General features: G+C 45.4%; 2 protein-coding genes across 2 annotated transcripts in view; one reads left to right on the top strand and one right to left on the bottom strand.

Moving 5' to 3' along the window:
• Positions 1 to 1614: 1614 nt before the first annotated feature.
• Positions 1615 to 3730, bottom strand: LOC111076560 (protein twist). The gene is made up of 2 exons (XM_022370391.2): positions 2274 to 3730; positions 1615 to 2178 (listed from the first exon to the last, which is right to left on the bottom strand). The coding sequence occupies exons 1-2, from the start codon at positions 3542 to 3544 to the stop codon at positions 1917 to 1919; spliced, it is 1533 nt and encodes a 510-aa protein (XP_022226083.2). The 5' UTR covers positions 3545 to 3730; the 3' UTR covers positions 1615 to 1916.
• Positions 3731 to 8543: 4813 nt separating this feature from the next.
• LOC111076559 (Krueppel-like factor 12) overlaps positions 8544 to 27542 on the top strand; it is a 33525-nt gene continuing 14526 nt past the window's right edge. The window contains exons 1-3 of the mRNA XM_022370389.2: positions 8544 to 9381; positions 9626 to 9661; positions 12598 to 12655. Of these exons, the coding sequence (XP_022226081.2) occupies positions 9370 to 9381; positions 9626 to 9661; positions 12598 to 12655 (106 nt within the window). The 5' untranslated portion in view covers positions 8544 to 9369. The remainder of the gene's footprint in view (positions 9382 to 9625; positions 9662 to 12597; positions 12656 to 27542) is intronic.

Here is a 27542-nt window from a genome sequence, read left to right on the forward strand (position 1 = left end):
TTCCACTCCCTTCCCTCACATTCTATGGATCTTATGACTCCTGTCTCATTTCTGCTCAGTTTGCCGCCTTGGTCGCTTAATTAGATGTGGAAATTCTAGGGAAATTTCATAGAATATTGGAAAAAATAAAGAAAATGGTGAAGTTTGGTTGGTTATTGATTTGGAAACGATGCTGTTGGGTAGCAGGCTCTTCTTGGTACTCAAATAAGTGAAAGAAGATCAAGAAATTTCATTGATACGTTTTTAATTTTAGTTTCTGCTGCGGTTGAATGTCATATACAATCATTTTAGATTTGCTTTGCTTTTAGATGGAATATGTTTCTATTTAATTAGTTCGTCAACAGAACCTATTGTAACCACCAAATTAATAGAGTCAAAAGGTAAATCGTTTGACTCTAGTTTCTTGTAAATAAATAGATTGAAAAACATTATCGTACTTACAATAAATTGTGTAGAATAAATTAGGTGCAGGGTAAAGTAAGCCAAATAATTTTAAATATAATTGAAAGAAAAAGAATTAGAAGTAGAAAAAATATATTTCATTACGAGCGTTAATCTACTGATGTGTGAAGTAATAAAACTGACGGGGGAGCTCACATATGTATGTATTTCCCAAGTGGATTTCCCCCAACAACTCTGAACTTCTCAAGTGTGTATAATATTATAATCTCTTGTAACGCCTCGTTCTCTATGATGATCTAACACTTTACACTGGGATACTCTCCACCAGCCCCATTCGCACCCCAAAAACACGACAACCTGTCAACATGCATGCAATATGCCAATTTATCCACACAAACACATGGATATACGTACATGTATGTACATGTACATAAATACTAGTACTCGGAGTGCAGATCTCTCAGAGGATCCAAAATAAGCATTCTACTTTGTATATAGAGCAAATAATACTTTGGCAAAGAGCTCTCCGTGTCGAGAGCTGTCATTTAAAAAGCAATTAAGTCAACAACTATGAACGAGAGCGATCGGTAGAGATGCCTCTTGCTCAGCCTTTGATGCGTCCAGTTTGCAGTTGCAGTTCCATTTGCATGCCCATGCCGCCCGCACCCCTCTATTGGGCAGAGCGACTAAATTATCTGACTGGGCTAATTATGAGCATTTTAAATACGCATTTTGGCGACATAAATACTTTGCTGTGCAGTGATGTTTGGGGGTTTTTTCGGTATACTACTTTGTAAACAGTTTTTATGTTTTTGAACATAAATCAACCGGATGTGGATGTGTTGCTGCTCCATGTCTGGGGTTGGCTTCCCATGAATAAAGGCTGCCACGCACACACACACACACACATACGTATCTATAGAAGATGCATATGTATCTCCAAGATACATATGTACATACAGCTGTACGTCCATCCGTCCGTCCGTCTCTGGAATGACGTTACGCTCTAAGTATGTCGACATTCGCTGTCGCTTTTTCGATTGTCTTCGCTTATAAAGAAATCCGATGGGGACCGGGGACTGCTGACTGCGGACCCCCCCAACGAAGAGACATTTTCGCGCCCAATTTAATGGCGGAGAAGGGGCGGACAGCACACCGAACGGAAAGACAAATAATTATCAACAAAATGGCGGTTTTTTTTGTATTTGGGTTTTCCCTTGTTGTTTTCATTGGTTTTCATCTCTGCTGGTTGCTCTCGCTTAATCGCTTTCTTTACAATAAACAATTAATTTAGTTTAGACTATAAAATTAAATAAGAATAGGTTTAGGCTTAGACATCTACGATCTATTAGACATGTAGTATATATAGTATATAGCATATGGAAAGAGTGATAGAGAATTGAAGAGTGAGAGCGGCTGGGGCTCTGGAATTCACACGATTGTTGTTGCTGGAAGCCCTCCCTGGAACTGCGCACAAATAGGATATAATTTTCGATCTATATGCAGATCTGGTGCTATGCCTTCTGGTGCTGCACATCGCCTTCCATGCGCCACACCCCAAACAGATAACTCAGCTTCTCGGGCGGGATGATGGGCGCTCCGTTTGCCTTCCGCAGGCACTTGAGATCGGCATCGGCTCCATTGGCCGCGGCGCTCAGCAGGGTGCTGGCCACCCCATATGGGGAGGAGGAGCCCATTGGCGAGACCTGTGCCTCCAAGGCCTTCAGCAGTGAGATGTCGCTGGAGCTGAGCATGCGACAGAGGAAATCGATGTATCTGCAAGATAGAAGAATCGAGCTTGGGATTAGCTGAGAACGAAGGTGAAGCAGGAGGGCTGCTGGGATGGGTGGGACTGGGAGTAGTGTGCTTACCTTGTGGCCAGCTTCAGGGTCTGTATCTTGCTGAGCTTATCGCTGGGCAGCGTCGGTATAATCTGCTGCAGCGACTTGAAGGCATCGTTGAGGCTCTGGGTGCGCTGGCGCTCCCTCACATTGGCCATCACCCGCTGGTTGCTGAACTCGTCCGTCTCCTCCGTTTTGCTGGGCTTCCGCTTGAGGCGTCTCCTGGGCTTGCGGAAGGCCTTGCCGCCGCCATCGACGCCATCCAAAAGACTGCCCGAGCTGCCGTCATCCGCCAGGCAGGCGGGCGACAAGCCACCACCGTTGATTCCCACTCCAGCGGCCAGATCGCTGACCGAACTGAGGGCCGTGTGCCTCACGTACTCCATGTCGTCCCGGTCCGAGCTTGAGTAGGCGCTGCCGTTCAGCGAATTGGCCGGCTCGTAGCCATCGAAGCTCTGCCGGTAGCTGTTCTGGAAGTGGAGCTGTGGATTCTGTTGTTGTTGTTGCTGCTGCTGCTGATGTGTGGCCTGCTGCTGCGGCTGCTGCTGATTTGTGTAGAGGGGCAGAAAGACCTGGGCCTTGTGCTCTGGCAGTTCCTCCTCTGGAAACTCGAAGTGGGAGTTGGGGGAGGTGCAGGTGCTCTGGGGACCCGCACAGGTCTGGGCCGAGGCCACCTCATCCACGGTGGTGGGAAGATAATCCACATAGATCTGTTGCTGCTGCTGCTGTTGCTGATGATGTTGCTGTTGGTGCTGCTGCTGCTGGTGGTGGAGCAGCTTCTTGTGGTCCGGTTGCATGGCCAGAGTTCCCCCGGACTGGCAGTCATAGTCGCTGCTGCTCCTGGCCCGCTTTCCGTGCTCGTTCCAGGAGGAACCCGATCCAGCCACCGACTGCTGATCGAATCCGTTCTGATTGTTGCTGCTGCCGTTGCTGTTGCTGGCCGTGTGGTTGTTGTTCAGCTCCAGGCTGGCGCTTTGGGCACTGTGGTTGCTGTGCGTGCTGCTGCTGGTGCTCAGGATCTCGTTGCTGGGTATATTGTAGTCGGTGTCCTCCAGCTCCGTAATGCCATAGGCCGCGTACTCCGATGGCAAAGGCGCGTACTGGGGATGCTGCTGCTGCTGTTGCTGTTGCTGCTGTTGCAGGGACGATTGGTGGATGTAGTGGCTGGAGTGCACATAGGCCTGCTGCTCCACTTGGATCAGTTTGATCACATTGTGCTGCAGCTCCATGATGTTCGGCAGCGTGGGCTTGTAGCTAATGTCCAGCAGCACTTTGGGCGACACGGACCGAGTGCTCATCATTTGTGGGGCTTTCTTTGTGGCAAAACTCTCGTCTAGACTTTTGATCAACAATTTCTAACTTTCGATCGTCACAGATTTTGCAGTTGCGTTTCTCGCTGAGATTTGCACTATGTCTTTGAAACGGAGTTCGGTCGATGTCTTAGAGTTTTACGCGCTCGCTTCTCTTGGTAGATCTTCACGCACTCGACGACGAAACGCTTCTGACGCACGATCCTTCCGGCCATTGCTCAAATTGACATTTTGCTGCTGCTCGACGGCCATTCGCTGTTCGCCGATGCCTCACCAGTTGTCCCGCTCGCACATTTGCGCACACAAAGCGCTTACACACTCGAGACGGGCCTCTCTAGCGCGCTCTCGCTCTCGCTCTGGCTCTCCCTCGCTGGCTATGGCCGACGCAGGTATGACGTCAGGTCAGCTATGACGCCCGCTGCGCTCTTTTTGGATTTTCTCAACGGCAGCGGCTGCGAAATTTCTGCATTGCCCAGAGAGATTTTCGTTTGGGTTATTCTTTGTTCCCTTTGGGATTTTGTTTCCGCGGGGAAAATTCTGGATCTCAACCTCAAATATATATACACAATTTATCGATTTTATATTGCACTGATACATTAAATGTTACTCCTCCTAGATGTCATTTATCCAATTAAAAAACTCTCTAGAGTTTATTCTCAAGTGCTGGAGATTTTTTAGTTATACAAAAACATATAAACACTTGCTGAATAGTACTGGAATTAGTGTTATTAAGACTTCACAGAGGAGAGAAGATGTCTCTTTGCACAATAAAGAAGCCTTCAGAAGCAGCGATTCCTTTTTACAATTCAAGCTAAATTCGATATGCAAAATATAGATTCAATTGGATTAAAAACCAGACATCCTTTGGTATCTTTGAATTCCTTTGAATTTTTCTTTAGAGAATTAACGGGTGCTAAGAGAAAGCCCTACGAAATATTTATACGGCTTTGGGTTTGTGTCCATTAAAATCTTTTTAGCTATTATATAATCATCAGTTGAAGATCATCGTAAAGCTTCCTCGTGGTCGACCTTCAACCCTAGCGATCGATGGGAACCCCACGGAAAGGTTCATTATGCCTAATTAGTGAATTCCCACACGCACACGTACCGAGAAAAACACATCGCAAGGCACTGAAAATCGAAACTATATGAGTACGAGCGGAAAGTCAAATTTCCGGATATAATTATCTGCCTGCCTGCCTGCCATGGCGGCGATCAACAAAAATACCCGATTAATACGGAGCGCGCGAACTTCCGCTGGAAAAGACGATCCCCGGCTTAGGTAACCAAACCCCAGGACGAAAAGAAGCACCGTTGTAGAAAAACCGCCAGCAGGGTTTTGCCCCTGAACGATAAGGTACCTGGATATGTTTATTATATTATTAATAAAGTATATAGTTTGTTATTTATATGATACATCAATAATAGAAAGAAATAACGTTGTAAGTATGTAAACAAAGACAATAAAACTCATGACTTTGGATCAAATATTAAAAAGATATTTATTTATGGCTGCATATCAAATGTAATCTCTAAACTTTATTTTGCAACATATAATTATAATATTGAGTGAATAATTTGTGCATATGTACATATGTACATATGAATATGTATGTACGAATATGTAGAAATAAGACTAACCTGCTAAGATAAACAACAGAAGAAGTCTGGCTTGACTGTTATTATACATATGTATATATCGGGCATAATACTACTACAGACTTTAAATTCAAATTGGAAGATTATTTGCCAAATTAGTCGATAAATTTATTTTTTTATGTTTTCTAGAAATTGTATTCAGGTGTCACTTTAAGTAGTGTTGAAATCCAGAATATATCCAAATAAGTGTATGAAAGAAGCATACACATGAAGGTAGTTGGAATTACTTAGTGGTGATATAAGGGAAGACACTCTCTCAGAGGCGTCTGTTCGTTTCTGAAACTCTACTCAGTAAAGCAATGTAATCCCTGAACTGAAATTGTTTGAATAAATTGTGACTTCATTTGAATCTGAGACTTGGATATCAATATTTTTGGGACAACATGGACAACGCCTCCAAAGTGAGAAATCGCTGGCATCTACATGATCTTTACACCATATTTCCGATGGGGTTGCTCATTCAACATTCAGTGCCGACTTTTCGGATGCCTGGCCCGAGGAACTCGTTCCAACTGCCACAGATGGTGGCAGCTGATCCGCGCCGCAAAGTATTCCACAGAAATGCTGCCTGGGTGGGTGCTAAACGTTTTTTGTTTTGTTTTGTTTTTATGGTGTACGTTTTTTTGCAGTATTTTTTTTCTGTTTTTCAAGTAAAATTTTCTATTTAATTTTCATATGGTATTTTTTCAACATTTAATAGGGAAAAAAACAACAAAAATTAAAAGCTCTTCTTAAATTTTTACCAGTTAAATATTTAATTAATGCCAGCTAAATTTAAAAAAAAATCAAAACAATTTTAAAATGTAATTTTTACTGTAAAACTGTGGAAAAAAAAGATTTGTTTAAGAAAAAAAAAAAGGAAAGTCTCGACTTAACCCACCGAACCACGCTTTGCTTGATTTTGCTGTGCATAATGCAGCATTTATTCCAAAATGGCGCAAATAAAAAGAATTTCTTTAGAAAAAAAAGGTAATCCAGCCCAGCGTTTGAGCCGAGGGACCCTGGATAGAACGACCTGACTTATCCCACTAGACCACATAAATATGTATATAGATGAGTGGTCGGCACACACACTTCCTCGTCAATATTGTACATAAATAAAATATTTCTTTAAAAATTGACGCATTGGACACGCTGCAGTCACGTAGTATATTGATTTCAATTCCGTTTACAAACCGAAATGGCAACGAAATCAAACCAAAGCCGAAATGAAATGAGAGAAGCTTCAAAAGGTATTTTGCGTACCACGTTTTTTGTTTTGCTTGGTTTTTTTTTGGTGGCTTCTTTTTTTTTTTCTAAAGTTGCTTATCTTATTTTGCTTAATGATTTTCGGTGTGTGTGAGTTTTGCGTGGGGGATTGCACAAACGAAACGGTTTCTCGAAGCGGACAACTTTCCATTTTGACAATGCTCTAATCCTGAATGCATCGCAAAAACTGTTGCTGTTACTGTTACTGTTACTGTTACTGTGCGCCTGTGAGTGTGGAGCGTGAGAAGAAACATTTGGTGCACGTAAATCTCGCTCGACAATCAATTAAAATTAAAATATTTTTTGTGTGCCCCAATGTTGCAGCAGCAGCAGCAGAGGCTGGCAGAGCCTGGCAGAGCGAAGCAGTCTACATATTCGAATTGACTTTTGATGATGTATCACGATTTATTGTTACCAAAAATGGTCGTCAAAGCGCGTGGAAAAGTGGATCAGGTAGTCGTCGTCTGCAGGCAGGCAGGCAGCCAGCCAGCCAGCGCGCTGATCGGGTCAGCCAGAGTCTATTGGATGTGGGGACTCCCACAGCTTTTGCGCCTCGTTTTTGCCATAGAGAAACGTGTGGTGTGCGATGCAGCCTCCGAGATTAGGCATCTAGAGGCAGCAGCAGCAGTTGCAAGAGCAGCAGCGGCAACATCAGCAGATGATGGACGCCGCAACATTTGCCGCAGCTGTCAGCGAGAGACCTGAAGATTTTGGGTTTTCTCTTTTTGTTTTAATTGCCACACACACCATACACCACACAACCCCCCACCCACCCATCAGAAATGAGTAGCGCCACACAGCCAATGGGGAGCTGTGGCGCCAAAACACCTACGTAGAGCGGACAAGGCGTGTCTCTGTGTATGTGCATGTTAATTAACGGTTCACGCACACACACACACACATCACAAACACAGCTCGAGAGCGGGCAGACACAAACAATCTCCACTCTGACAGCGGGCACAAATACATACATATACTGGTCCCCCTCGCTAGACAGTGGCACACACATATGAAGACACCCACCGTTAGCGTTTCACACTTATACAGTCTGCCCCCCTTTAGCGGTCGGCACACAGACACACACACACCTCCAGTAATAGTAGTAGTAGCCGCTTGGCCACCCAATAACATGAGCGCCAACTTGTCATTTAAGCCTAGCTCCACCTTAACCTAAAACCAACAAACAAACCAAAGTGTGGCACACACACACACACACGCACCCAATCCACCTCTCTGAAGTGTGTTGAACTTCCGCCAATAGCCACCACAGCACGAAACTTTGGCGCAAGGCCCCCACCTGGCGTTCAGCGCCCGATTCAGTGCAACTTTGCTGCGCGCCCCATTCAAACGTGTTCGTGTCCGTGTCCGCGTTCCGTTTTGTTTCGTTTCGTTTTGTTTTGTTTTAGTTTTCTTTCGTTTTCGTTTCCGATTCGATTCGTTTCGTTTCGTTACGTTGCATTACGTTACGTTACGCTTTGTGTTGACGTTCGCCGGCTTTTGGCGCATGCGTAACCGTCCGTGGTCGTGGCGTGGTCGTGGTCGTGGTTGTTGTTCTTCCTGCGAAGCGAGCGAGCGAGCGTTGCATTGTATTTTGTGGCATGTTGCGTGCGTGCGTTCGTTCGTGTATTGTGTGTCTGATTTGAATGGCGTTTTAAGTGAAATTAAAATGACGGATGTGCTGTAATTTGCACACTCTATAACATAGATACAACACCACACACTCACACACCACATATCCACACACACACACACACAAAGAGTGTCAATAAATACAACAACAAAAAAAATAGAAGATTAAAGAGTGAGAGAGAAATAGAGTATATAACAAGCAGTTTGTGTGGCATGTGTTGTTGCAGCATGTAGCATGTGCCTCTCCAGTTGATCGAATTAAGTGCCAGCTAATGTTCTGCGCCCGCGGGACCGGGACCCGGCACTGCAATTGACTGCCACACACCGGATATGCAAGCGGCGCAACGTTCGTCGAGAGAGAGAAAAAAAATAACAAAAAAAACAAAAACAAAAAGTGTAACACCCCCGCCCAGGAAGCTGCAGCAATAAGTGCTAATCAGTAGTAGCGCAGGCCAGACCAGAACAGACCCCGACGCGGCGCAGGCCCACACCCAACCCTGGCCCCGGATGTAGGGCAATAATTGCCAATTTCAATTTCTCTGCAATTGGAAAAATCTCGAAAATTGTTTGTGTGTGTTTCGTGCCCCAGTCATGTCATGCCCAGGCAACTCGTAAAATACGTACTACGTACGAGTATATCTGGCAATACTCTGACTCCAAGTAACTCTTGACTGCGCGTCACGCACCGCGAACAGGGATCGGAGCGGAGCCTCCCTTTCTGCCACTCTTTCCTGACTGACTTTCCGCCTCGCACTCCCGTTGCACAATGCACAGGCTGGTGCTTCTTCGACTGCTGCACTGGTGGCCAGCGCTGCGTTGGCTGCCCTCAAGCCGCACTTTTGGCAACCCCCCCTGCGTCTGCTGATAAAAGGGGGATCCCACACACAGAGAGAAAGAATCGACAAAAAAAGGGGGGAAACCTACCAGCAAAAGGAACGAACCAGAGACTGTCTTAAAGGTGCGTTGCACTCCCGCTCGCTCGCTCGCTCGCTCGTTGCCGTTTTTGTTGTCATTGATTCCGCGGATAGCATGCGGCAGGGGCAGCAAACGGCAACAGCTGCTGCGACAATACTAGAGACGAGCCACAATAGTTGCAGCGATTATTTCGAGCATCCGCCTTCCTCTGCTGCTCGTCCGCCTCCGCCTCCTCATCCTCCTCTGCCACCACTCCTTGCCACCGCTCTAGCTGTAGCTGTAGTTGTAGTTGTTGCTGCTGTCTTCCGTAACGTGGCCAGAACGTTGCCGGGCAATTATTATTTTGTAAGACGTTTTACAATTTAATGGTTTTCATGGTAAGTACAGCGCAACAGTGCGCCAACGCCATATGCCATATGCCATGCCCCCCCCACCCACCTCTCTCTCTCACTCTCCATCACCAGCTCTACATCCCTCTATGTGGCACCTCAAAGTTTGTTTTAGTCACGAGGGGGAAAGACAGTGGCTAGGGAGGGAGAGAGAGAGAGAGACATATCTGCCACCAACCTGTTGCATTTTTTTAGGGGAAACTTTTAATTCTTATTTTTTATTTTCTTGCAGAATGGACTTGGATCCGACCCTCTGTCAGCAAAGGAGGTGAGTTTTTGCATAAGAATATCACTGGGACTAACTTTAACTTTAACTTTAACTATAACTTAAGCTTAAACTCTCAACAACAAAAAGCTTAAAACGAGATTAATCTGATGGGTTATGCGGATGGAATAATGCCTAATCGGGTTCATCCATCACTGGGGCACTCCATTCTCGTGGGAGTTTCTTCGTTCAAAGAGTATTCATTGACAAAAGTATTGCTTCTATGGGCTGTTCATCTTTTTTTTAAAGAAAATTCGCTATCCAATTTATGATCCATCGATAGATATTCAAGGTGTCTTCCATAGAAGACTTCTGCCTGTGTTTTTAGCTAGTGTTCTCCCATTGCTACGGCCTACAAAGTAGAGGCAAACGATGTCTTTCAGTGGACATTCTATTCCTGTCATAACTTAAGCTCAAATTTAGCAGCTCTCTAAAAACCGTTGTGCTAAAGATCTGCTAATTATGGTCTGGACTCTAGACTGTGGACTCTCCAAAACCTTTAACGATTATGTTTGAGCAGAGTGAAATATTTTCATGCTGGCGATACACTTCGGGCCATGCGAAATGACAATTGCATAGGAATTCCCAGTTGGCCAATTCGTTTGACTGCCTCATAAAACCCATCAATCTGGCTCAAAGGCAAAAGCCGTCGCCACTAAAATAGCAGCAGCAGCAGCAGCTCCAGAGGAGCCACATACCAAGCGTAAGACAATCCATAAAATTGAGGGAATAGAGGGAAAGAATGGGGAGAATGGGGTTCGAAAAAGAAACAGGGGGAAAAAGCGATGCCAACTAATGTCCAGGCGATCATTCTATCAATTGCGGCGCCTATGAGAAATTTCAGCACGTCTCAACACAAATTAGCGGAGCAGAGAGACCATGCAGCGCCCCATAACAATATCATAAAGAAGCTGGAGAGGCAGGAGGCAGAGTAGGCAGGAGGCAGTAGGCAGTAGGCAGTGGGAAGGAGCGTATGAGGAGAGTATTGGGGAATGCCGCCTCCCCATCTCGATAACAATAAATCAGCCGATGGGGCAATTAGATGGGAATAAGAGAAATATAAATATAAATACCTTCGGACAGGGCAACATCAGTCGCGCATATCAATGGAAATCTTCAATCTGCAACATGGATTCGCTACCATCTCGATCTAGATTCTAATCTCCATCTCCTGCTGCATCTCCATCTCCGTCTACGTCTCCGTCTCAATCTCCTCTCGATCTGCGGGAGTTGGCCAATGAAGTTGTTGTCAATGTTGTAGGATATAAAGCAGCCAAAAAGCCAAAGCCAAAGACATTGGCAATTGGCAATTGGCCCCGCGGCTGCCATTCGACACAATCGAAGACAAACTATCTAATCTAATGCTGGCAATGAGCATTTGTTTGTATAAATACGAGTATCTGTTTCTATGGCAGTGGCAGTTGCTGGCAGTATCTGGCATGGCAGTTAGCGGCGACAGCACAGCCACTAAACAACTGCTCTGATCGCGTGGCCAGGTTCTGGGTTCTCCATCCCAAGTCGTCCGTTGTCCGTCCCCTCCACCACGGGCATTGGTTTCGTTTCTATCGCATCGCCCACTCGCCCACTCGCCACTGACATTTTTTCATAATTTGCGCTACAAGCCTGACAATTGTCGTTGTTGCCCACTGGGCACACTCTGGATGTTGGATGTTGGTTGTTGTGTTTCTGTGGTGTTGGTGGCACTGCCGTGTTGTTCGCAGTCGTGTTTCTGGCAGCAGGCATGCTACCCTGGCTACCCTGCAAGTTGAATAGGGTTATTTGGGGTGCTATGTTTGGGTTTAACGAGTTGAGGATACAACTTTCTTATCACCTGATTTCCAGCCAGATGTGATTCAGTTTTATACCTTCTCGATAGACACATTTTTCTTAATATTGGCAGGAATCTCTCTTCATATTATTAATCATTATAAATTACTTCTTACTGCCGCAGCATATGAATAACGTAATATGAACACTTTTCTTTCCTTCGGGGAATTTTCGTATCATCCGTGGATAATCTGTTTACAAAGCAGAAGGCGAACAAATATTCCAATAAAATATTTATGTGTCTTATTATATCTAATACTCTCTTGCGAATAGGAATATATTCTCAATCCTCCATGGTAACTCTGCGTCTAGGCCCTAGCCATAATAAATATTTAATAACTTTTTTTTTTCTAAAACTTAAAGCCAAGTGTTGGCGCTGACGACTCCTCAAAGGTCCCCCCAACAACCCCACCACCCCCATTGAATGCATATGCAGTGCCAAATTAAAATTTATCCATTTTATGGCGCTGCGGGCAGCTCATAACTGTTTCTTTGTTATTTCTTGTGGATTTGGTGGCTTTTTTATATGTATGTATATATTTTGGTTATGGTTTTTATTGCCGTTAGTTTATTGGCTGAGTTGGGGATTTCGTAAGCACAAAAAATGCGCAACAATTGCGGTTTTGGTTTTGGTTTCGGTTTCGGTTTCATTCCCTCGCAATCTCCCTATCAGTAGCACTCTCCTCCCAGAAGATCAGAGCGAACGGCGGAGATACTCGCACGAGCCTGAAAAAGATATCGACGGAAGTCATTTGCGGTTGTTCCAGGCAGATGAATTCAATAAGCAAACAGCTACCAGACACGCACACGCTCAATGGCTACATTCCACTCACACTCACACTCACACTCATACATACATAAATAAATACATACATATACCTATATGTGGACTCGTGTCTCCTCCTCCCCTCTTCAACAATCGGGCAACACTTTCCCATTCTTCATTCTTCGTTCTCCATTGAATGGCATTTTGTCAAACTTGATTAGGCAAAGCATCGGCTATGACTCTATTGTGGATGGATATTGCATATATAATAAGACTCCCCTCTGTTTTCCACTGAGACAATCCTATAATGATAATCTTTATTCTCTTTCTACCATCTCCACCACAGGCAGAGGGCCCTCCGGTTCAGGTTGAACCAGTTGATTTGAGCCTACGTTCGCCGCGCGGTAAGTTGCTAATTATATAGTTAGTTAGTCAAGACCAACATCTGTGGGAAGAGTGTATACTCTACTCTCTTCCAAAAAACAATTAATCAATGAAGTTCTCCACTCGAGAAAATCAGGTCAAAGCCGAAAAAAGAATATCGAAAATCTAAAAAAGAAGACAGAAACCAAAGCAAAGCAAACCAATTTGCATTTCTACTAAAATGAATATTCAATAATTTTGTAGGGTCTATCGAATAGATTGCATGAGAGAGTCTTCTGCAGATTGTTGTGGGTGGATTGTTAAATTTTGTGAGCAGATTTTGCATTCCCGAAATCTTTTGGCACATATTTTTAACGATCGTTGAATCTAGCAGTTAGAAATGAAACTCCTCATAATCAGATTATCTTTTAATATCTTTTATTATTTATGCAGAATCTAAAGGGAACAACGAATGATCACCAATAGATTTGATCTATTTTTGCTAATCAGGAAATCTCTGCTGATAGAAAGTAAATCTTTAGCAGGTGGATTGCAGAATGGGTTCTCAGGATTTGTTATCTGGGCAGTGGCTAAGCGAATTCCGTAATTATAAATTAATTGCCAATTTAAACTAGATTTTTGCCGCGGCGCTTGAACTCCAAAGGAAGTTATCTAATGAAAGTTGATCCTACTTTTGCAGATGAATCTCTTAACGATATGAATTTATCGTTCGCAGACTCACATATTGATATTCAAATATTTCCCATTACGTTCCACAACATTCCCGAAAGCTTAATTCTAAACTGAAGCCTCTGCCAAGGGGAGATTATCCGACAATCTTGCAGACAAGTGGAAACAAAAGCGGAGACAAAACGTTATTCATTGCCTAATGCCGCTCATCAAGTGGAGCCATTCATACATGCATGAATGAGTGCCTGAATGTCTCTGATGAATACGTACGAGTATATCTGTATGATGATCATCAGCAGATCGTCTTATCGATTGGGGGGGGAGGTGGACTGCTGCTGGGGCGCATTAGCTCCATGCTGATTCAGCGCTATCGCTCTATATCCGACGCCAAGCAGGGAGGAACATGACCTGAACCTGAATCTGAACCCAAACCTAAACCTCAGCGAGTACGTACGATCTGGTTTGGGTTTGGGTCTGGGTTTGGGATGTGGTGTGGTGTGGGTTTATGTGTTGGTTTACCCACTTGACCGATCCAACCACCAACTGTTTTGACCATTTGACCTTTGGCAGCCTTTCTCTTTGGCTCAATATGTGTGTGTGTGTGTGTGTGTGTGTATGTGTTTGTGTGTGTGTGCTGGAGTGTGGAGTTTGGAGTATGTGTGAAGTTAACAGCAACGCCCCAAAATGTAGAAGGGAAAAGCTAGAGCTGACTAGATAAATAGATGGTTAGATGGTTGGTTACACGGATGGCCATCCAGGTCGGGCATGGAGCTTCGGTTAGCCGTAGGGTGCCCAGCGGTACACCTAATTTAATTAAGAAGCCAGAGAGCTTACCTTAAATGGCTATACAGTAAGATTAACAGCTAAAAAGCCTGAGCGAAGCGCGTTCATTAAAAGTCCCAATCCCGGTCGCAATCGCAGACGCAGACTCAGACTCAGACGGAGATGGAGACGGAGTCAAAGTTGTTGTCTCGCCGCGCATATTAATCAATTAGGCATGATATTAGTGAGGGCATCATTAATTTTGTCAATGCGCTCACCAAGAAGCACCAGCCACAAAAGCCATTTGAGAAGCGCATAGAGAGGCGAGGCGGCACGGCACGGCAGGGCACGGCAGGGCAATCTCTCATGCTAATGGTTTATGGCGTGCTACCAACCACACAACCATCACACAAACTCCACACCACACCACAGCACACCACTCGAACGAACGACCGAAAGACCGAAAGACCGAACGACCGATCGACCGACAGACAGACAGACAAATCGAGCGACCACCGAGCGGCCAAAAGATCTGTGGCGAATGTGTTAAATAGCGTTAAAATTTGTAAAACAAACGGCACATAATGGTGCGGCTTAATTTCCAACCTTAACGGTCATCAAAAAAGTGTACGAAGCGGAGCCATGGATATCTTCCTCTCCCTCTCCCTTTCTCTCTCTCTCTCACTCCTGTCTAGCGATTTTTCGGCGTACATAAATTATGGGTTTTAAATAATTATGCATTTAGCCAACGTAGCGATAGATAGCCTCAAATTGCCAATGAATGGAGGGCAGGCACAGAGTCAGCGCAGAGACGGTGCTAGTGCCGGTGCTGGGTGCCCCAAGACGATGCCCGAGGAGGAGACAGTGCCAAATTCCCACCAACTCTAATTGCAGGTAACTGCAGGGAGAGGTGAGAGCTCGGTTCTCCCTCTCGCTCCCTCTGGGAATCTGCAGCCGATGCAGAAGATCCCCGGCCAACAACTACAACTTGATTTATTTAAGCTACCCAAACAGCCCATAAATAAAGCTGTTGAACTAGCCACCAGGCCAGGCGGGGCCTGGGGATCGGGTGCAGATCGGGGTGGAGTCAGCGACGGAGCCCAAAAGCAGGAGAGCCCGGGACATCGCAGAGTGCCTTACCCAAAAACAAAAACAACAAAAAAAAAGAGCAAGCAAAACATCTTAAAATCCCACACCACACCAGCACCAGCTACAGCTTCAGCTCCAGCCTGATCCACAGCCAAAGCCTAAGCCACACCACAAGCACACCGGCAGCGGCGACGAGCAAGCGATCGGCCTCTCGCCACTCAGGGGCATAGGCTTTCCAGGTTAAGTAGATGCGGCGACACGCGGGTCGTTGCCAGCGAGCGAACGACCTTAAGACGGAGACCCAACCTCACTGAATCGAACCTCACCTCACCTCAGCAAAACGGTGGAACGGGGACGAAAACGATGTCGGGGCATCCACAGCATCTATCGAATGATATGCAACATTTAGTGAAGTGCCCCCGAGTACCTTTCGGGACAAGGGAATATTGATTGCCAGGTGAAAATGTGACAAACAGGTGGGAGGAAGGCAGGGCCTTTTCAGGCAAGGATACTCCTCTATGAAAAAGAGATATAGGGTAGAATTTATTTGCTATACAATGGCTATACGATCCCTATTTGAGGGCTTACTCTGAAGTCTCTGCTTGCTTTCTTCTGCAACGATCATGGATTAATTTTCAATTACAATTTTATGGAAGAAAACTTCTCGTAGAAACACATTACAGGGCAATGCCCTGGTCTAATCCTTAAATCCATTGAAACTCTGTTACCGTTGCTGCACTTTTTCAACTCGGTGGTTTGCGGGGGTGGGAGCTGCTGCTGATTTGGCATCTGCATCTGAATCTTCCATGGAGTCACTGCTATCTCATAACTGCTGGCGGCACACACAGAGAGGAGAGCCTGAGCCTGCACTCTACAGCTCTGGCTCTTGATAGCCTCGCCCAGATCCGCAGATGCGCAGATTCGCAGATCTCTAGATCCCAGGCCCGCACAAAGCGATTCGGGGGAGGGATGGCCATCCCCAGGACGGACTGTGGTGATTGTTTTTTAATTATGCTTCAGCTGACACCCATGCGGATGACCATTGAAGATGGGACTACTCTCTGGACTCTGTCTCTGTCTGGTGCTGGGTACTGGGTGCTTGGTGCTGGGTGCTGGATCTGGTACTTGGGTTGGGACGCTGGTTAACATGGCGATGGCGCGTATGTAGCGCGCTCCCCGGTCTGTATCGAGTTGACTTGACTTGACTTGACTGAGTGACTGTGACTGGCTTTTGGGGTTATGTGAAAGGTCAAGTTCGTGATCGCATTCAAACATTTTTGCCAACCACTCATCTTGCTGCGCAGATCGGGGCCCAAAGACCAGGCCCAGACCGAGACTGAGACTGAGACCGAGCCCCAGACCCGTCCCGGACTGCAAGGAACACGAGTGTGAGTCGTCGCCGAAAAAAAAAACATAGAGAGAGAGAGAGAGAGATGAGAAGAGAAGAGAAATACCCGACCCAAGCGACGTCGCATCGTAGAAAAATTGAAGATGAGCGTGCCACCACCACGCCACGATTCTGCCATTCCCGTCTCTGTCTCTTTCTCTTTCTCTGTCCCAGTCCCAGTCATAGTCGCAGCTTCAGCTCTCAGACCCCGACTACCTTCCAACTCCCATCTGGTGGATCCCTCCGAGTCCCCCCCCCCCGGTCGACGTCTTCCTCCTGCACCGAATTGAGTGAATGTAAACTGTGGTTTACTTGTTTCCAGCGTTGTCATAGTAATTTTTCTGCACTATAACAACGGAGAGCGTCGCGTCGCCTCCAACTACGAGGTACAACGCCGACTACAAAACTCTGGGGCGATCGGGTGCTCGGATCCTCGGGACAACAGCAACGGTGGCAGCACTCACCCGAAAACATAGGAACAAGCAGAGAAAAATGGAGATGCTGATGACACTGGAGACACGTTGTCTCTGGCAATCGTGCAGCTGACACACCACCACTACCACCACCAGCTTCAGCTTCAGCTACAACGAAATACTAGACAGCATATGCCACATGAAGTTGAAAAGATTACACTGGACAACAGGGACAGGGTGCGGCCTGCCTCTGCTGAAAGGAATGTCGGGAGGGAGGGACAATTGCTGAATGCCTTTGGCAATTGGAAATTGAAAGTTTTTGTGAGCAGTCTTGGGATATTTTTGAGGGAAGTAACCAGCTGCAAGAAGCGAATTATAAATCGAATTCGTTGTTCTACGGAATTTGTTAGACTTCTCGCTAACATAACATACGGTATACTCGTACATATTGCGGATCTATCCAGCTATCCAGTTCAACTTAAACAAAGCTTCCATTCAAGGGGGCCACCTGACCTGCGAGAACTATCTCTTCAGCTAATCAAGAGCCACTCAAGAGCCCCTTAAGCAGTTCCCCCCGTGAACCCGAATGAAAGTTCTACAGTGCCCTTTGGGTGGAACCACATAAATCAATGTCCCCGCCCGGACGACCGGAGGTTGAAGCGAAACCTGCTGCACAGTGTTCGTTCCAGGGCAGACGTGTGCGCATCTTCTCAGACCCAAACTCCAGACCCAGACCCACAAAAAACAAAACAAAAAAAAAGAGGATCATGCGAACAGATCCAACCGAAAAATATACTCGTACACAAAACGAAACAAAAAATTGAGGGCCAGGCAACAACCACGCAGTGGCAGACACCACACCAAAGTAGATCCACGCTCTCGTGAGCAAACAATTCGAAAGCTGACAACAACGACAGCAGCGAACAGCAACGACAGCAACGACAACAACGATGGCTCTGAGAGGAGATCTTGGCGACGATCGATTCGTGTTAGTCATCACAGTCGACCCACACGAATCATAATGAAGGGGATCGCGGATCCCAGAGAGTGCAGAGTGGAGAGTGGAGATTGGAGTGGGGTGGAGGAGCTGCTCCTCAAAACTGTTCAGATTTCTGGGCCATTTATCGAATCGATAAGCTCGAATCGCACATCTGCATCGGGAACCCAGGATCTGGTGGTGGCCAATAAAGTTACCAAGTCGTCTGGGGGTTTCTCAAGATTTTTGTTCGTGTAGCTCATTAGCCTGGCAAAAACTAATTTCGCAAGCGGTAGACAATGCACCCAAAGAGACTTGCCACAGCCGGAGGCAGCAGCAGCAGCAGCAGCAGCAGTCAGCAAGCAGTCAGCAGGCTGGTTGCATATTTATTGGTCATAAGTGCGACGACGGGCAAAACAGACAGGCAAAACAAATAAACTCCATGAAATAAAACACAACACAAGGCACCCCAAAAATATTTGAAAATTTGTCTCCAAGTCGACTCTGCATAGCAATGGCATATTAGCAATTTGCATTGTCTACTGGAGCACACACACACACACACACACGGTCTGGGTCTGGGTCTGAGTCTGGCCTCCGACTGCCCGACGACTCCAGCTCTGGTTTACCTTTCCAATAGGTGTATGCTCGGGGTCTCTACCTCCTCTTGTTGTACCCTTAGAGAGGGTACTATCATTCGGAGCAAATCTTTTGAATAGCAAATACGAAGAAAGAGCGAAGACCTAGCAACAGAGGATATTCCCTTATGGAAGGGAGTATCTTTAGTCGATCTGCATCTGACTAACCATCGGAGTTTCAGTTCTTATTATTTCATCATACATATATCCCCCATAAGAACAGCAAATATATAAGAGTATCTACATCTTCGATCCCCGAAAGGCAGGCTTCCTTTCATGTTTGAAGCTGTGAAAAAGAATTCTTAAGCAGCCTCTACAAATCGTGCCACAGCCACTGCCATAGTCGCAGGCGCAGTCGCAGGCACAGCCACAAAAGACACGAGAGCAGCTCCCTCTTCGTGTTGCAAGCAACAAAAAAATTTGACTCATGACTCGATTGCCTCCACCGTCGGCATCCCAACCAAGCCACCCACCATTCACATCCTTTTTTGGCCTGGTCCTGGCCTGCTCTGCACTGCTCTGCTACACTTTTGGTTCTGTCTCAAATTAGTTCGTGTGTGGATGTGGATGTGGATGCTTGTGTGGCGGGGAATGTTTCTACAAATTAACGCCAATTTCGTATCACGTTATTAATAGTTAACCATTAAATTGACCGCCCCCAACTCAGATCATTATCTGTTTTCGGCGGCTAACAAGGCTGAACCGGCTAAAGCTAACAACAAAGCACCAAAAACCGACCTGGCAGGCGGCAGGCAGCAGTCAGCAGCCCCAGTACACTACAGTGATTCCTTTTTGGCCGAAATTGGTCTGCTCGTAGTCTGCTCTTGCTCTGTGACTCTGCAGCTGGCGAGCCAGTGAACCAGCGAACGTCTTGCCTTAATTATCTGCCTGGGCCAAAAGGAAAAGAAAGAAACAACAACAAAAAACTAAAGTAAATACTAAATGTGGGATGTATGTACGAGTACGAGTAGGAGGAGGAGGAGGAGGCGAGTGAAAAAACAGCTGCAGCAACGGTCGCGTCACCTTTGTTTGCCGTATCGAGCGATAAGCTTGTTAACTGTTAACCAAATCTGTAGCGACCGCCGCAATAAACATCGACGACGATGGCCGTCTCTGGCCATATCTTGAGAGCCAAAAGCTTTTGGTGTGTGGTGCATGGTGCATGGTGCATGGTGCTTGATGCTGTACGCCCACCAGATACATAGATAGATCCACACGGCCATGTGCACTCGGCTAATTCCTCAATGATGCAGCAGCAGCGGCTAATTACGTCCCAGATTCAGATTAGAGATGGTAATGCGAGTTCTATGCTATCCAAAGATGGCTGCAAATCGAACACTAGTGGGGTGAAAGATGCATTCTAGTGCTTATGCAGCTTAAACTTTCGCTTAGAATGGAGTATTCCAACTCCTTTTATATGCCAGATTTAGATAAGAGTTGGTTGAGCTAAAATTAACTCTTCTGATGGATAAATACATTCACTTTAAGCGTTTCGAAACATTATCCCGATGAATAGAGAAGAGAAAGAGAAGAATACATTTTTAGATACGTTAGAACTAATTATTTCAATCAAAATTCTTTTAGAATGAATGCATATTGAATGAGTAATGCATTTGCACACTTATGAATGAAACTATTCTGCTGACTAGCTTAAAGAATATCATTCTAAGTTGATAACCCAACACTCAACTAATTTCCCACATTGATAAAGTGTTTTCCCCCATCCACCCCGTTGTAGTTGAATACAATTTAACCCCATTTAGTTTCGCTTTGGCTTCGTTATCGCGCTGCTCTCGTGTCAAGTGTCCATCTCTAAGTCATGTGTAAACTGTAGACTAGTAGACTGTGGCCTGTGGCCTGTGGCCAGGGACTGGCTTCGTCTGGTTCCGTCTGGCTCTGGCTCTGGGCCGATGCCGATGCATCGATGCATTAAGATAAACAAATGCGGATCGAGATCGGATAATGTCATGTAGCCATGTCATATGTTAGGCCAGCAAAAGAGCACAAAAAGAAATACTCTAAACTAGAGCACTAAGTCAAGCAAAAACCGACTGACAAAAGACAAAAAGCCAGAGACGGAGACCGAGAGAAAAAAAAAACAAAACATTCTTATCGATTACACCTGAGACCTCAATCAATAAATTGATTGTTAGCGATCAGTTTAAGGCAGCCAGGCAGTAGGCTATGCATTGGCACAGAGCGGCGGGTGTGGGGGTAGGGGACCGGCTCCATCGGTCGATCGGTCCATGGGTCCATCGCATGTGCTCCGCATACAAAAGAGTTTTTCTCGGATGGTGGCTGCTGCTGGTGCTGGTCGGGCTCTTAAGATAAGCCGCCTGGCCGCCTGGTGGCTGCTGTACGCTCTCTGTAGGCCAAAAGACTGAGCCAAGAGCCTGAGCTTGAGCCTGGGTCCAAGCACTTTTGATCGCTGCCATGCGATAGGCCAGAAGAGACCCGACTCGACTCGACCAGACCAGACCAGACCAGACCGCGACCCGGACAGACCCGACCACAGGCCGGTCCTCGGTTGACGTTGTTAGGAAGTCGTCGTCGTCGATGTCGTTTGTTTGTTTGTTTGTTTGGTTTGGTTTTCGCTCGGTTTCCCTCGTGGTTGTGGTTGTTGTTTCATTTCATTTGAGGCATAAAGCTAGATTTGTGTAAATGTCAGGTGGTAATAGTGACACTGTGCGCCACTTGATTGGTTTTACTTTGGCCAAGAGCCACACATCCACACATCCATACATCCACACAGCCCCTACCATCAGCCATCAGCAGCCAGCCCCAGGAAGGCCCCCGAGTCCCAATTTTTCTTGGTTGCAAGGTTGTTACGGTTCTCGTTGTTGCTCTCGTTGTTGTTTCTGTTGTTGCTGCTGCTGCACTGCTGCTGCACTGCTGTTGCTGTTGCTGATACGTGTAGCATTTCTTTAATTGGCTCATTTTCGCGGCACATGTTCGCCGAAAAAATAACCAGAAGTCCGTACAGAAATTTATTGCAAGTGAATTAAAATTGATGGAAAATAAGAAAAAGAACTCCAGTCCAGCCACAATCACACACAAAACGGTGCAGCAGCCATCAATTAAACATGTAAATAAAATTCAACAAACATCAACTATTCGCGGTCCCATGTGGCGTATGAGTAATGTTCGTGGCTCTCCGTTTGACAGTTTGTCTTTTGGTTGAATCGAAAGAATTTGGCTATTGCATTGCGGCCTGTCAGTGGAGAAGAATGGCTTTGACTGGCATTGATGTCGTCCGTAGATCCTTATAGGAAACTTTCAGCAAAACTTTGTCAAGACTTGAACAATTCAATAACCAGAAGAACTACCCGGGAATGTGCTTTAATTAACATACATTTTAGCTCTCAAGAATGCCAAGAATGGGAGCGATTTTTAAATAGTTAAACTTAGTTAGATTATCCTTAAGAATCATACAAGTGTGGAATGTATAGCCAAGGTTTCCAGCTGTTTTCTAAAAAGTTCTTTGGAAGAGCTGCTTCGTAAGTAATCTATCCAATCACAGGACCCTTTTCTCTTTCTCAAACTCAGTCGTAATTTTGGTCAAATCTTTGCCCAAGGTCTTGACCGATTTGAACGGTTCAACGGTTGTGCTGTAAACTTTTCCCACACGTGAGCGCAACATTTCCCAAAACAGAGGTCGAGCTCTCGAGCTGCCAAAGTTGAGTGCTGCAGTGGCAGCCGCAACTGGGAGGAAAATAAAAGTAATAAAAGAGATTTAAGAGACGCCCACTGAACGCTGCCACAGAGGCAACACCCTCACAGCATCCATCGAGCGGTGGCAGCAGCAGCAGCAGCAGCACCACAGCAACAATAACCCTAGGAGTTGAGTCGAGTGGAGTCGACTTGTATTTGTAAATTGAAAGCACACGCTGCGTCATCAAAGTCATTAAACTGTCGACTGCTTACGGAAGTTTCGTTTCTTTCATTGGATCTTGGCTATGGACTATGGGCTATGGTGCTGTGTTTGCTGTTGTTGTTGCTTTTTGGGTGTGGATCCCTGGGCGTTTTGTAACTGATATGCGACAAGAATAACAGCAAACACCAACAACAGTCAGGGGCATGTGGGAGCGCAGTTGCAGCAGCAGCAGCAGCAGCAACAAAAGCATCCAAAGTGTATGTGTGTGTTTGTGTGTGGAGGTGTAGGTGTAGAATGTGGCAAGCCACTCACTCAGTTGTGGCAGCCAGCCGACAGAGTCTGCTCCAACGTCTTGCCTCTCCGCGACGGCAATTGGAAGCCACCTTCAAGTGATTTAGAAAGAAATAATAAGTGTGGAGAAGCCATGTCCCCTAGCCCATTCCGAATGGGGAATACCCTTTTGAAAGATTTGAATTTGCACAAAGTGTTTGGAGTTTATCTTTGAAGATCACTGGAACCACGATGGGAGCTTCTGCATTCAATATAAGTCGTTGAGTTCAATAGAATAAGAATAATAAGAATAAGAATCATAGATCAGCAGTGGATCTCTCCGCAAACCTAGTGAACCCATCTTTTTGTGTAGGGTATAAGATTTTAATAAATGCGGCAAATGCTAAAGCAGCTCCGGGTTCGGTTCGTCTCTGTCTCTGAGAGCTCTTGCCCCTCTCCCTATTGCGGATGGTGATGGGGATGGGGATGGGGTGTGTCTCTAACTGGCGACAATTTCGCAACCCGAATAGGTGTGTTCTGCCGTGTTTCTATCGCCCTGCACCGCTCAGACACCCGCCCTCTCGGATGCCCTCTCAAAGACTCCTCTGAGAGACGCTCATTTCATTCATTCACTGACTGCAGTCGGTGCATTTCAAACGTTGTCGGCGTTTTAATGACACGCGCACAAAACAAACCGCTGCAGATCCGCTGATCCGCTGATTGCCACTACTCGTATGGTAAATATGTGCAACCAAAAAAAAAGAAACCCCAAAGAGAACTGCTAAATTCTGGATGAATGCGAGCAAAACTACAGAAATCGAAGCCCAAGTCCGTCATTCGATTCGGGGAGTGTGACTTTGCTTTAATCGTGACTTTCACAATCAACCTTCAGAAAGGTTTCAAGCGACGAAGACGACGACGACGGGGACGGGGACGAGTAGCGTGTAGCAGGCGCAAAATGGGCTGCAGACAACGACAACTACAACAGCTACAAAACCTACAACTACAGAAAACTGAGAGAGAGATATCAAGAGGGAAGAGGGAATAAACTAACAACTTTTCAAAGCGTTTACTTTGGCGCTTCATCGAATAATATTTCTCACGTTCTATTTTTTATGCCGCCGCTGTTGATGCTGCTGCTGCTGGTCGGCTGCTGCTGCTGCTGGTCGACTGCTGCTCTTTCTTGATTTTTGTTTTCGTCTATCGATCGTCTGTTTTGTTGCTTCTCGGAGATTGACTCCAGTGCAGGGCACATCCACAGACAGACAGAGACTTTGGCTTAGTTTATAATTCGATCTATCATCTGCTCTGCCTCTCAGTACCCCACGAACCTCTCTGCTGCCGCCTCAACCTCTCTGCACCCGCACAGCCTCGACTCTGGAGCAATTTTGATCGTTTCGATATTTTGGGGGAACTTTTTCACGACACACAATGGAATACATAAAACAACAATGGAAGAAAATTGTATTTCATGCATATCCCCAGATCTTGTCAAGGTCCCATCGACTGTCAGCGGAAGTAAAGAAAATTCTTTCCAAGAAAATAATCACAATTTTGCAAAATGGAATTTTTAATGGAAAATTATAGAAATGTCTTTAAATTTGGATCTTTCTGCAATATTTTAGCCAGTAATTAACACGCTCTGAAATGTATGATATCCAATATCCATTCATTTAATTTCTTACAACCATTTAAAATATTCTGCAAGTATTTGTTATTATTACATAATTTCGTGTCTCATTCCTCTACGGCCACATCAAGAGATGTGCGTTTGATGATTATTTGATAGAATTTGATTACTAAAAAAAAACTTCCCACTAAAGATCAAGCTCAAATAATTTAAATTAAAAGCCGAAGCCATGCCTATTAAAAAGTAATCAATTTGATGATCACGTAAGGATCAGTGGATCAGTGATTAGGAAGAATGCACAACCTGCTGCAATCAATCAACAGTCAACAGTTTTTTTGGCCGAATTCCCCATTCCCCACAAGATGTCTCTCGGGGTTGGCGTAGAGACGGGCTCAATGGGGAGTGGTGGTGGTGGTGGTGGTGGTGGTGGTGGAGGAGAGCTATGTAAATGGAGGCCATATCCATTTGGCATTGCAAATGCCTTCCTTTTGGCCATTCCCATTCATTAGTTGGCCATTTCAATTAAGCCATAAAAGCCAAATCTAGCTGAAGACCAATTTTGCAAATCCTTTCAACCCCCTCGTCCGCCTCCTCTTCCTCGTCCTCCTACTGACAGCCCCCTGATTCCCCACCAGATTCTTCTCCATGTCCAGAGGCTGCCACAATGTTATTGCCTTTGCATGTTGGAAATCATAAAAATGTTAAATGACAAGCGGGCGCATGTTCATTTTAGCGTTGTCTGTCTGTGGCTGTTGTGGCTGTTGCCGTTGTTGCTGTTGCAGTTGTTCGCATTGTCAAATTGCGATCAAAAACGCAACAAACGAAACATGCCACACGGAGCCTGGCCCCCAAGTCAGAGACAGACCTCCTCCTCCTCCGACCAGCAGCATCATGAATCAAATGTTGGGCTCCAAGCCACCATCAAACACACTCTCTGGAGTGCAACAGAAACAACAGCAACAACAGCAACAACAACAACCAGAATCAGCTGAACGCTGAATGCGTTTTAACGGCTACTTGTCTTTAGCTATTTATTGAAAGGATTTTCAACACTCGCACAGAGAGCGAGCGACGCGACCTGACTCCCAGGCACTGCCTACACTGAGAGAAACGGAAGACTAATCCAGAAACAGAATTTCAGAGGCAAGGGGCTAAAAGTTAATCATGAAAGAATTGGAATATTGAAACAGTAGAAATAAATAAATCATTGGGAAGCTTCCTCCTTGCCCTCTACTTATTTTCGTTCAGTGCGTTCGCTTCGCTCAATCTGCGTTCGCTGCCACAGTCTTCAGTCTTCAGTCTTCCGTCTGCTGTCTCCAGTCTTCAGTCTGCCAGTTGCCAGCGTCACTCATTCATGCATTCAATCATTTAATTCAATTTGAAATTGTACAACAAGTCGCACATTTGCGCCTGCCACATGTCCACAGCGGCAAGAGTCGGAGTCGGACTGCGAGTCTCCGAGTCGGAGACAGATTCAGAGTCGGATGCGGATTGGTAGCTGAGCGCGCATTCAGTGTTCAGCTGCTCAGAGATGGAGCACCAGCTAGAGCGGCATGTGGAGCTGGTCCTGGAGCTGGTGATGCCACAGTCGGACCTAAATAAAAATACACACACACACATTTGATTATGAAAAGCCTGCGTCTGCGTATGCAACTGCGTCAGCGTCAGCGTCTGCGTCTGCGTTTGTGGCAGCAACCAAATCGATAAAAATAATTGGTTGACTGTTGCTCACTCAGAGGCAGAGACTCGACTGCGCTCGAATTCTGTTGAATTTTCAGTTTGACATGGATTGCTGCTGCTGCTGCTGCTGCTGCGGCTGCTGCTGCTGTTGATCGGTTGGTCCCGATCAGGGATCGACAACTATGGAGCGAGTTGGGGACAGGGGACTGTGAAGAGATGGTGAAGGGGGTACGGGGGTAAGACGACGACCATTACAACATGGACAGACGTTGGCGGCAGTTTTCCCACGTTCGTGAAAATATTTTTTCGCAAATTATTGGCAAAATAAAATTGTGCACATTTTGGCCTAACGATTTGAATGTGTTTTTCTTCTGTGTACGGTATACGGTGGATGGTGGCTGTTGGCTGGTGTACAAGGAAATTAAGGCCGCCAAATGGTGTAATGTTGTATGTAATCCTAATGAAGCCATATACCATATATATACGCCATATGGATAATTGATGAATTCGATTATGAAATCAGTGTGAGAAGTTTTCACAGATTCGATATACATACATCCAAAACATACATACATACATACATACATACATACACATATACGTAAATGTATGGGCTCATATTTTCATTACAGAAACTGAAAGCAAGGAATCTTGGAGTGGGATGGAATGGAATTAGCGAAAGTGATTCAGAAGATAAAACTAGAAAAATACAGTTAAAGGAGACTTTTAATTGCTGATAAATTGATTAAATTTTGTTGCATAGATAGATGTATGGACTGATTAATAGAAAGAGAGATGGATACATCGAAATATAAATAGGGAACAACAAAATAAATCTTTCGATAAAACAAACAATTTTAAAAATTTAAAAAGATTTCGCGGTGACTTTAATTCTTAAATAATTTTTGCTTATGTACATTTAATGTATCAATTTGTATTATACTTCCTTGTGCACATTTTCAAAGATCTCCCAATCTCTTTAATAAAACGTAAAGCCCTCAAAGTGATAATTCTCATAGCTTAATCATTCAAATAGAGCAGCAGAGTTCTAATCCTCCATGAGTCTCCATCCATAACGTTGCTTTAATGAACAACCCACCAATTAATTTCCCTATCGTTGGACGCACTTCTATGCAGATCCCATCCCATCCCCTTGCCGGCCATTGCATAACAAGTTGCTCGCCCTAAATCATTTTACAAATCTACAGATATACGAGTACTCGTACAAAGATAAAAATAAAAAAAAGGAAAGAAAAGAGTGAAAAATTCCTGCGCAAATTACGCAAAAGCTGGAAAAACAAATGTGAGCAAATTTTTATTTACTTAACGTGTGTACCTGGTGACAGTTGTCACGGCGAGGAGACTCTGAATCGGATTCAGACTTGGAGTCAGAGTCCCAGCTAGAGACTTGGGGCAGAGACAACACTTTAAAAAATTAATTGCTGAGATTTATGAGCCAGTTAGTGGATCGAATCGAAGCGAAGCGGAGTCAGAGCCACAGCCAGAGCCACAGCCACGT

Source organism: Drosophila obscura, unplaced genomic scaffold, assembly GCF_018151105.1.
Source record: "Drosophila obscura isolate BZ-5 IFL unplaced genomic scaffold, ASM1815110v1 contig_17, whole genome shotgun sequence".
NCBI lineage: Eukaryota > Metazoa > Arthropoda > Insecta > Diptera > Drosophilidae > Drosophila > Drosophila obscura.

What these genes read in the sequence shown, in the direction of transcription:
- LOC111076560 (XM_022370391.2), bottom strand. Translation starts at nt 3,544, where the DNA reads ATGATGAGCACTCGGTCCGTGTCGCCCAAAGTGCTGCTGGACATTAGC. An exon ending in ACCCTGAAGCTGGCCACAAG is followed by an intron (nt 2,179 to 2,273) that starts GTAAGCACACTA and finishes TCTATCTTGCAG; the next exon opens with ATACATCGATTTCCTCTGTC.